This window comes from Gouania willdenowi, chromosome 17, assembly GCF_900634775.1.
Source record: "Gouania willdenowi chromosome 17, fGouWil2.1, whole genome shotgun sequence".
Taxonomy (NCBI): domain Eukaryota; kingdom Metazoa; phylum Chordata; class Actinopteri; order Blenniiformes; family Gobiesocidae; genus Gouania; species Gouania willdenowi.
The window spans coordinates 22,956,924-22,969,017 of NC_041060.1; the positions used below are offsets into that span (position 1 = coordinate 22,956,924).

Sequence of the window (12,094 nt, forward strand, 5' to 3'; positions counted from 1 at the left end):
TCCTTTGAATATATGTCATTCTTACTGAAGGGTGATTCAAGAGTTCTGTTTTTAGTCGTTTATAGACCCCCAAAATATTCTGGAGAATTCATGGATGAGTTTGCTGAACTGCTGTCAGTTGTTTGCACTAAATACAACTTTTTAATAATAACAGGTGACTTAAATATTCATGTAGACAATAACATGGACAATACTGCCAAAGAACTGTATGCTTTAATGGATACTTTTGGTCTTACACAACATGTGACTGGTCCGACACACACTCAAGGTCACACTTTGGCTCTGGTTATCTCTAAAGGTGTTGATATATCTGCTGTTGATGCAAGAGACTTAGATCTATCTGATAATTTCTGTGTCTTTTTTGACCTAGAGACTGTAACATCTGTTCCCCCTACTTCTGTGCGTTTAAAGAAAAGGTACATAAATGACAACACAAGTGCACAGTTTATGGAAGCCATAGCAATGACACCAACATTGAGTGCTGAGACAGTTGATGATCTTCTGGATGAGTTTAATACAAAAGTCTGTAATGTCATAGATGTGGTGGCTCCAATCAAAACTAAGAGAAAACCAAACACACAGAAAACACCTTGGAGGAGGACTGAGATAATGCAGAATTTGAAATCTGACTGTAGAAGAGCTGAGTGTAAATGGAGATCAACAAAATTCCAAATTCATCTAGAACTGTACAAAATAAGTCTGCGAAAATTCAATGATGGCTTGTTCAAAGCAAGGCAGCAATACTTTTCTGAAATTATTGCCAAAAATGTCAACAACTCTCGCACGTTGTTTTCTGTAATTGAAAAGCTCACAATCCCCCCCAGATCAGATAGCCCCTGAATTACTGTCAGCTGGAAAATGCAATGAATTTACTGTATATTTCAATGAAAAAATACAATCAATAAGGTCAAACATCAGAACAAACCAGCAAAATCACAAAAACCTTGAACAGCTTCAACCACCGAGGGATGAGTCAACTACAATGTTAGAGTTTATTACAGTGAACCCAAAAACAATAGAGGAGAATGTTCAACAGCTGAATCCATCAATGTGTTGCCTTGACACAATACCATCAAACTTCTTTAAAACTGTTGTAAAGTCAATTGTCACTGATTTGTGTCAGATAATTAACTGCTCATTCCAATCAGGCACCGTACCAAAATCCCTGAAAGTAGCTGCTGTGGAACCTCTGTTAAAAAAGAGAACACTGGATGCCTCTATACTGGCTAACTATATACAAATCAGCAACCTTCCATTCATGGCCAAGATCATTGAGAAGGTGGTCTTCAACCAACTGAGTCAATTCTTAACATTCAACAAAATATTTGATAAATTTCAGTCAGGTTTTCGTTCTCATCACAGCACTGAAACTGCTCTGATCAAAGTGATCAATGACATAAGGTTGAACACTGATTCAGGAAAAGTATCTGTTCTCATTCTATTGGATCTAAGTGCTGCATTTGACACTGTAGATCATACAATTTTGTTGCACAGATTGCAAACATGGGTTGGACTAAATGGAAAAGTATTGCAATGGTTTAAGTCATACTTGGAGGAGCAAAGCTATTTTGTAAACATTGGAAACTTTAATCTGACAGATTATCAATGTCCTGTGGGGTTCCTCAGGGATCTGTTCTTGGACCCCTTCTGTTTAACCTTTACATGCTTCCTTTAGGACAAATTTTACAGAACTGTAAGGTTGATTATCAGAGCTATGCAGATGACACACAACTATATCTATCACTGAACCCAGATGACCATGGTCCCATTGAGGTGTTGTGTGACTGTTTAGAAAAAATAAACTGCTGGATGAGTGAAAACTTCCTTCAACTAAACCATGACAAGATGGAGGTGATTGTCTTTGGTAACAAGGAAAAGAGGACTGCTGTCAGCAATTATCTTGAGTCTCGATCTTTAAAAGTTAAAGACCAAGTCAAAAACCTTGGTGTTCTGATTGACTCAGATCTTACATTCAGCAGTCAGATCAAATCTATCACAAAAACAGCTTCTACCACCTAAAGAACATCTCCAGAGTGAAAGGTTTAATGGCTCAGAAAGATCCAGGAGAAACTGGTCCATGATTTTATATCCAAAAGAGCATCAAACTGATACAGCTGGTTCAGAATGCTGCAGCTCGGGTCTTAACCAGAACAAAGAGGTCAGAGCACATTAGTCCAGTTTTAAAGTCTTTACACTGGCTCCCAGTCAGCCTCAGAATAAATTTTAAAGTTCTGCTGCTGGTGTATAAATCTGTGAATGGGTTTGGTCCAGAATACATCAGTGACATGTTAGTCAGGTATGAACCAAGCAGGTCTCTCAGATCTATGGACACAGGTCAGATAGTGGAGCCCAGAGCTCACAGTAAACATGGTGATGCTGCTTTTAGTTGTTATGCTGCAAAGAAGTGGAACAAACTGCCAGCAGAGCTGAAGTCAGCATCCAATGTGAACATTTTTAAATCAAAGTTAAAGGCACTTTTTTCTCTACTGCATATGATTGAGAGAGAGATTTTTGGTCATGTTGTTGATGTCATGTGTTTGATGATTTTACTGATGATTTTAATTGATTTTACTGATGCTTTTAATTGATTTTACTGATGATTTTAATTGATTTTACTGATGATTTTAGTTGATTTTACTGATGATTTTAATTGATTTTACTGATGATTTTAAATGTTCTTATTGATTTTAAACAATTGAATGTTTTATCATGTAAAGCACATTGAGTTGCCTTGAGTATGAAATGCGCTATACAAATAAATTTGCCTTGCCTTGCCTATTAGTTTAGGAGACCAAGGGCCACATGTGGCACACAGGCCTGGAGTTTCCCAATCCGTTTTATAGACAAATATTTAAGACACTGAACATGTTTCTTCGTGCAGGTCTGGAAGTTATAACTTCAAAGATTGAGCAACAACATATCATTGATACACTTTAAAAGTTTAGTATTCCTCATAATTAATGAAATAGTGCTGAGTGTTTGCACTGGATACGGATTGTGTGATGTTGGAAAGGTTTTTGGATCCCTGCGTATTTCTAAGGATTTGATTTGTTGGTCTAACCTTTTCTCTCAGCCTGCTTCCCTTTGTGTGCTTGGTATGTTTGTGTTGTGCCACTGATCAGAGGGGCATTCCAGAAAGGAGGTTCAACAAGGAGTTTATCCGTCACCATACCCCGCGATGGGAAACTCTGGGCATACGATTCAATTACAGCTGGTATGAAGTGGGTCAATCAAGCCTGAGTATTTAAACCTTAGGTTACTTACGTGCACGCGCATGATAAAAAGCCATCATAAATGGAGCAAAGATAACACAAACTACCATGGCAACCACCCGGAATAGAGTGATTTATTCACCCTGATGGTTGAAATAAGCTGGTGTTTGGAGAGTACAACCCCTGGCAAAAAATATGGAATCACCAGTTTTGGAGAATGTTCATTCAGTTGTTTAATTTTTTAGAAAAAAAAGTAGATCACAGACATACCACAAAAACTGAAGTCATATAAAATGGCAACAAGTCACAAACAGGGGGGTCTACAAACAGGAATCCCTGGACCACAGAGACAAGAGTTACACTAGAAAACAGAACAAAGACTCAGAACCAAAGGGCTAAACACGTATGTGAAAGTTTAACCTGCAAAAAGCTTGTCGCTCACACTGACTGGCAGACCCAGACACACTGGAAACAACTCATGTATTTGCTGATGTTTTCCAGTTAAACATCATATTTGAGTTTCAGAAAAACAAATGAAGAATGAAGAGACGGTTTGTACAAACCAGGAAAAGTAATCTACTTTTTGAAAAAATGGCCATGAACCATGTGGAAGCAGAGGTTTACAGTTTGACAGCTTGAACTGACAACGCACAAAGAACCAGCAAATATTTAGTGTTCAAGCACTCAGCTAAATAGTGAAGGAGGCCTGATTGGGAATGAGCCACACCTGGGTGGAAACATGAGGGCGCTAATTAGTCACAAACCAAGCACACAGACGTCCCTGGGGGGGTGGGGCCACAAGCAGGAATCCCTGGACCACAGAGACAAGAGTTACACTAGAAAACAGAACAAAGACTCAGAACCAAAGGGCTAAACACAAACTAAACAGAACCTGACATTTTCTGGCTTTAAGAAACCCTAAAAGAAATCAAGAAAAAAAAATTGTGGTAGTCAATAACAGTTGCTTTCTTAGATCAAGCAGAGGAAAAAAATAATGAATCACTGGGTTGCCCTGGCTTGTACAGCCTGTTCTAAAGGTGTGTTCCCACAGAATGCCACTTCAGCGATTATAGTTGCTTAAATCGCCCGAGATGAGTCGCTTGAACATTGTCTTGCTTTTTGGTCGCTTCATCACTTCATCGCTCCAGGTAAATGATATGAATAGAATGTGGCTGTACTTTTACAACACTTATCATAGACAGTTCCACTTGTAATAATGAATTAAATGATCAACTTACGGGTTAAAGGATGAGTTCACTCTAATTAGAATTTAAAAGACGTATCCAAGAAGTATGACACTTTAATTTGGTCCCAGTAAGTAAAGGAAGTGAACAGCCCTCTCAATGCAGCCTCAGCTCTATAGATGGTGACGGCCGCTTGACGTCGCGTCATTCGCATTGATTTTGAATGTAATGTAGTCCCCAGAGTTTTCTGGACGTCCAAAAAAAAAACAATGACTACAGTTAGATTTAAACCCCTGTCCCTACGGTTCCAAGAGCACTGCCTTACCTGATGCGCCACCATAACATTCATATTGCAATGTTCACTCTAGTGAACATCCAGTGTACAATCCAGTGTATTTCAGTAATATTCATATATTGCTCTTTGATCCTTTCTTTAAATTGTCATATCTCACTTTACATTATGATATTGGTGACTATATTAATAGGCACCTACTGGAAAATCAAAGTCACTGTACAGATGACGGGGATGATGACATTTGTGGCAATGATGATGTTGACAATGATGAAGATACAACAAAAATTATATTGACATTATGATGATGATAATGAGGATGATCACAAAGACGACAATGGTGGTAATGATTCATTTAATGATGAAACTGAAGACATGACGACAATGATAGTGAAACCACTTTATAGTGTGTCAAAGGCCAAGAAGAAAGGTTTGATTTCAGTTTGTGAAGTGACTGGAAGCTTATTTAAAGGGTACCTGTACTAGTCATATACTATATAAAGCATGCGTTTGTATTACAAATAAACATCGTGTGCACTTTTATTTAAAAAAAACTAAATTTAAGTTTAACGATTTTATACCTTAAAATACAGTCCATGAGGAGTAACCATGTTTCGCCAGATGTTCTTGATTTCGGTACAGTGTTTAGATTGACTTCTGCATGATTTCTTTGAGCCAAGGGCAAAGCTAATGCAACAGTGTGATGTCATTACAAGCATCTCAGGTGGCTTATGTGGCGACGAATGGATTTTTATTACACAATGTTAACATGTCACAGGGGTTTCAGGGTCCGTCACCATGTGACTCATTAAACAGTCATCATTGTAAAATGGCTTAAACGTTAACCTGGGGCTGCCGTAATTGAAAGTTTAACCTGAAAGCAGCTTGTCTCCCGGATTGACTGGCAGACCCAGACACACTGGAACCAACTCATGTATTTGCTGTTTTCCAGTTAAACATCATATTTGAGTTCTGGAAAAACAAATGAAGAATTAAGGGACAGTTTGTACAAATCAGGGAACGTAATCTACTTTTTGAAAGAATGGCCATGAACCATGTGGAAGCAGATGTTTAGATTTTGACAGCTGGAACTGGTGCACATGTGGGGAGGAGGAGCGTGGGTGTGTTTATATGGTTGGAGGCTCCCTCCTCCACTTCAGTGTGTGTCTGCTGAAGGACTCAGTCATGGCTCTGCTGCTGTCCGTGCTTCTGGGTTTTGCCGTCGCCCTTATCGGAGGACTCTACCTCCTTGGGGCATTCCGTCAGCGCCGCCCAGGTGAGCCACCCCTGGACCGAGGCCTCATCCCTTGGCTCGGCCACGTATTGGAGTTTCGCAGAGACACTTTGAAGTTCTTGGACAGAATGAAGAGAAAGCATGGTGACGTTTTCACGATCCAACTGGGAGGTTTTTACTTCACATTCCTGCAGGACCCGCTCTCCTTAAGCGCCTTCACCAAAGAGAACAGAGAGAAGTTGAACTTTAACAGTTTTGCCCGACAACTGGTGCAGAGAGTCTTTGGTTACAAATCCATAACGGACGACCATCAAATCCTGCAGCAGTCTAGCAACCGGCATCTAATGGGGGGAGGTCTGGAGGTGATGACCCAAGCCATGATGAGCAACCTGCAGAACCTGATGTTGCTCAACCTGGGCTCTTCTGCAGAGCAGAGGAGCTGGACTGAAGATGGACTCTACATGTACAGCTACAATATTGTCTTCAGAGCTGGCTATTTATCTCTATTTGGCAATGAGCCACACAAGTCAGGAGGGGTTGGAGAAGATCAAGCCAAGGAGAAGGACCGAGTAGAATCAGAAGCGTTATTTCACGAGTTCAGAAAGTACGACCAGTTTTTCCCCAAGCTGGCATATGGTGTTCTTCCTCCAGTGGATCGCTGGAAGGCCGAGAGGCTGAAGGCGCACTTTTGGAATGCTCTGTCGGTGCAAAAGTTGAAGGTCAAGGATAACATCAGCCGCTGGGTGTGGGACATACAGCAGTTTAAAGAGGAGCACGGGATGAAGGAGGCCATGATCAGTCGCTACATGTTCGTGCTGCTGTGGGCGTCGCAGGGAAACACTGGACCGTCCTCCTTCTGGCTACTTCTCTTTCTCATGAAACACCCGGAAGCCTTGGAGGCAGTGAGGGCGGAGGTGGACAAGGTTCTGAAGGAGGCTGGGCAGGAGGTCTATCCTGGTGGTCCTTTGGTGAACCTGACCCGGGAGATGCTAATGAAGACCCCCGTCCTGGACAGCGCGGTGGAGGAAACCTTACGGCTCACTACTGCTCCGATCCTCACCCGGGCTGTGCAGGAGGACCTGACCTTAAAGATGGCTGACGGACGCCAATTCTTAATCCGCAAAGGTGACCGGATGTCAGTGTTTCCCTACAGCGCTGTTCAGATCGACCCGGAGATCCACACGGAGCCTAATTCCTTTAAATACGACCGCTTCCTTAACCCAGACGGAAGCAGGAAAACAGACTTTTACAAAGCCGGGAAGAAAGTGAAGTATTACAACATGCCGTGGGGCGCTGGGATCTCCATGTGTCCCGGAAGGTTCTTCGCCACTAACGAGCTGAAACAGTTTGTCTTCCTGATGTTGGTCTACTTCGAGTTTGAGCTGAAGGACCCCGAAGAGAAGATTCCCCAGATCGACCTCGGGCGGTGGGGCTTTGGAACCATGCAGCCTACCAAAGATGTTCAGTTCAGATACAGACTGAGATATTGAATCGTCTCACCGCTACCTGCTTTTCATTTACTCACACAGCTTTCCTCAGGTTTGACAATTCGCATTGGAGATCCTTCATGCTTTGAAGTTTGTTTCTATTTACAAAATAAAGACTGAAAATATGAGCCATGATTGAGTTTAATCGCAGCTCATGTCCATGTTTGTAAGTTCCTTTTATTTGATTAATTTGTTTATGTTGAATGCTTGTCTTTTGTTTTGACATACCCCTATTGGTTTTGTTGGTTCCTCCGACATGTTTGTACATCTAATTACATATAGCCTATATATAGTTAAATATATATCCTTTTTTTTTTTAATCAATATGCTGTATACTTTTAATGATGTATTAATCTGTTCTGTATTGTTCTTTTTGTTTTTATCTAAGAGCTAATAAAGAAAAGATAATAAAGAAGAACGTTTTTTAAAGTATCTGTGAAACCTGCCTTCTGGTTTGCATCTCTGCAGCTTTTTAACTCTCAAATAGTTTTTAGGCTACTATCAAAGCAGAAGTAATACATTCCTAATGCTTTAGCTGACATGGGGCTCCATAGACTAATCCTTTCTCAATACAGTTTTTCTCAGTCATTTTGGTGCTTTTCTCACATCACTATTAACATTTGCACAGCAGTTCTCAAAACAATTAGTGCAAACTGCAAAACCTAGTGGATAACCTGCAAAAGCCCGTCACTTGCTCAAAACGGAGAGTCAATTCCTCAAAAGCCAGTATACATGTCAATGAAACTGCCAGTGTCATCAAAAGCAGAAGTCTTGACTCCATCGTTTATGAACAAAATAGTCAAATGGCTTTGTCACGTTTTCATTATGACAGTTTATTCTCTCAGTGTTTTCCAATGCTAAGTCAAAACTCGGTGACAGTTCCTGAAAATGCTCAAGACAGCACTATACACTACTATACACTAAGTCACACATTACTGTAGTTAGGGGATTAAGTGAGTACAAGACACTAAATACGTATGTTTCACATTTTTACTGTATATGCTCTTTGCAATTCCACAGCTTACTTAGAACAAACACGAGAAACACCCTTTTGATAGAGCTGTGCACAAATGTGAACAATATACTGTAACAGTACATAATGTAACTGAACATAGGTAAATCATTCTGGCACATCCAGACGTTAATGTCTGTCTGGTGACATATTTTCATCTACATCACAAAGGATATCATCCCTTGTTCAATTTAGGAGAGACATTTCTAGTAAAAAATGTTAAAGAAAGGTTTAAAATTGGCTTGGCAGAATTCAATAACTAGTTCAACAGTTTTGTATGTAATGACTCAAGCAATGAAATGCAGACTATTACTTTGATTGGGAACGACTATTCAGCATCCATAAATATAGTTCATTATGACTGACATGACATCAGCAAATGATAACTGTATGAAAGCAACTGATACAGGTCAGAAAGGCATTTGCAATTTGGTCAGAGGAAAGATAAATTGCTACTATGATGTGCACAAATGACTATATGTTTTCTCACATCAGAATTTTCATTCTGATCTGAGAAAAGCACCAAAGTGACTGAGGAAAACTATAATGTCATGCACTAATTGAAACATGCACAATTTTGTATTTATTGTAAACATTGAGCGATCAAATGTTCAGATATCAAAGGAAATCCATGTGTTTAGATAGATAGATAGATAGATAGATAGATAGATAGATAGATAGATAGATAGATAGATAGATAGATAGATAGATAGATAGATAGATAATCTAAAATCACCAAAAATGTTTCGTAGCAGTTACTTTGCTTTTACTTTGAAGGGGAATAGTGTGCCTTTGATTTTTCACTCCTAACAGTAAATACTACCTATTAAGAAATATGACTTTTCTCTCTATTTTCCCTGAAAAACATGTCAATGTGAGTTAACATTTGACCCAACCCACAGGTTGGTGTAAAGTAGGTTATAGGGTGGAGGCTGGGTTGTGTATTTAAAGGGTCTGTCAGAAGTTCACTGTCGTTCAGCATTTCAGAATCACTAACAGGCTGTTAGACCTGCAGGTCAATGACTGCCCTTAGCTTCCATCACCTGACCAGAAAACATCAACATTGTGAAACAGTGTGACCACAAACATCAGCGTCACTAAGTAGCTGGATGGCGTTCAGATTCACAACACTTAAAGACTGAGCTCAGCTTCCTTTGAATGAAAGAAAACTTAACATTGTAAGATACACACAAGTACACTTGATAATGTGCAATAAATATTAGTAAACAATATTGTGTAGGGCAGTGTTTCTCAAATGGGGTAGGGGTACATGATGGCACTACAGGGCGTACCTGAGAGTGAGAGTATGGAAAATTAACAAATAAGGTGTTTTTAAATTGTGTATTTTTGTTTTAAAATGATAATCAAGATAATGAGGATAAAAAGTATCTTGAGTAGAACATGAACTAAAAATACAAAGGTCAGTCTTGGTCCCACACCAGGTGGGAGGCGACAGGAAATGCTAAAAAAAAAATTCAAAAAAACTGTTTCTTTTCACTTATTTACAAAGTTAGATTATTTAAAATGTGTGTTCTTACTCATTCATTCCATCATTGAGCTCTATAGTTGTTTAATAGTATTCTGAGCAAAATGTAGTCGTCGGAAAAGGGGGTACTTGGATTCAGAAGTAATAGAATGGGGGTACTTGAGCCAAACAAATTTGAGAACCACTGATGTAGGGAACAGCATAGGGAGCAACCTCCTTCCACTTCAGAATAGAATAGAATAGAATAAAATAGGATCATTTTATCTTAATTGCACAAAGTACATCAACAAAATTGCACATGCCCCTCCCAACAACATTGAAGTACACTTAAAAGAATCAAGCCAGACAGATACAGTTATCATACTGTACAATCAACATAAAGTACAGTAAAAAAGAAGGTCTTTTTGCTCTCTATAAATATGCAACAACATTGCCGCATATTGTGTTTTTACTGTATATGTACAGTCCAGAGGTGAAAGTAACAGATTACAAGTACTCACGTTTCTGTAATTGAGTTGCTTTTATGGGTACAGTCATTTTACTTAAGTACATTTTAAAAGAAGTAAAGTCATTAGTTACATGTCTACACCCAACTGTTACTCAGCAAATTATTATAAAAATGATCAACAGACATTGTGAAACTACAAAAAATGAAATGACCAGACAACAATCAAATGCATCACATCATAGCCGACCAACCAGATTAAACGTAACGCACAGCGCCATAACAGCATTGAATGGCGATGATTTCCTCAGAGCATTGTCAGAAGATTCTACAAGCACTATGTAACCCATGATGACAAGGCATTAGTTACTTTTACTTTGAGTGCTATTTAATTGTGCTACGTTTTACTTGTACTTGAGTATTATATGTATGACTTACTTGTACTTGTACTCTTGTAATCAAGTAACAGTACTCTTGACACCTTTAATACATACAATCATCTTGTACACAGTACTGTATCATTTTATCTACCTTGTGTGCTTTACACGATTGACTAATATCTTTGTTAACTGAGGAGCATTGTTCAACCAACATGACAGCATGTGGTATTGTATATGATGATGTCACAGTCTAGAGCAGGGGTCTGCAACCTTTATTCTCAAAGGAGCCATTTTGCCTAATCTCACCTGGATTAAAGTCCTCCCGGAGCCAAAAAATACCTTCTCAATGAAGACAATACAGTGTAATAAATTCTATACAATTAAAATAGTATCGAATAATTTCACGCGTTAATATGGATTTGAAGGGCTACAAAAAAAAAAAAACTTGAATTTGATAACACACGATCATGTGATGTCACATGCTAATTGCTAATTTCATGCAACATGACAAGCATGCATATTAAACCATAAACCAGCATGTTGGCAATTAAATACATTTTTCCCCACACAAATAAAGTCTCTATTTTCTTCCAAAATACTAATTTTGTTAGTTTAGTTATCTTACCAGGGATTTAAAACTTAAAGTGAGCCACAGGTGCAGGAAAGTGTATGGTCTGTATAGGTTGTAGGAGGTGAAGTAGAAAGGTGCTGAGTCATTGCACAATGTGAGTTATTTTTAGATTAACCAATTGTTTTATCAGAATTTTATTTGAAGTTAATGTCACTAATCCTCAATATCCTCTGTAAGAAAAAAACAATTCATTATTTATTTATTTTTTTTAATGCTACAGGGAGCCATTGCTAAAGAGTCAAAGAGCCACATGAGGCTCTAGAGCCGCAGGTTGCAGACCCATGGTCTAGAGTAAAGCAGTGCATTACTGTTTTTAATGGTGAAGCCTTTGACTTTCTACTTCATATAAAGCCTAGGGTCAAAAGGCCCTTGGTCTTCTTCTGCCTCTGTGCTTGTAAAGTACTGCAAAGGACAAACCTGGGGCCTACTGGTAGTAACATGCGTTCAGTCATGTCTCTGGTCTTCTAATTACGCAATGTTTTCTAATAGGAACCACATGATTTGGCTTCTGAGCTCCTCTGTGAAACAGCATCTAGTGTTCTGGAGTGTGTAAACACAGTTCTAAGAAGCTTATCTAAGGCAAACATTGGTTTTAACTGGTGGCCCGCAGGCGACATGGGGTCCGCTGTCTAATTTTGTGCAGCCACCAAAACAAAAACACACCAAATGGCAACAAAATAAGTTACACACGATAACATAAAAAATACGCAAAACTGCAGCTACATCTATAG

The 12,094-nt window shown here is 39.1% G+C and overlaps 1 protein-coding gene across 1 annotated transcript; it reads left to right on the plus strand.

Moving 5' to 3' along the window:
• The first annotated feature begins 5,836 nt into the window (after nucleotides 1-5,836).
• On the plus strand, nucleotides 5,837-7,691 carry LOC114478995 (5-beta-cholestane-3-alpha,7-alpha-diol 12-alpha-hydroxylase-like). Its single transcript, XM_028472384.1, has one exon. It carries the CDS (start codon nucleotides 5,874-5,876, stop codon nucleotides 7,410-7,412), a length of 1,539 nt encoding a protein of 512 aa, XP_028328185.1. The 5' UTR covers nucleotides 5,837-5,873; the 3' UTR covers nucleotides 7,413-7,691.
• The last annotated feature ends 4,403 nt before the right edge of the window (nucleotides 7,692-12,094 follow it).

Coding starts and splice junctions, on each gene's coding strand:
- LOC114478995 (XM_028472384.1), top strand. CDS start 5,874: ATGGCTCTGCTGCTGTCCGTGCTTCTGGGTTTTGCCGTCGCCCTTATC.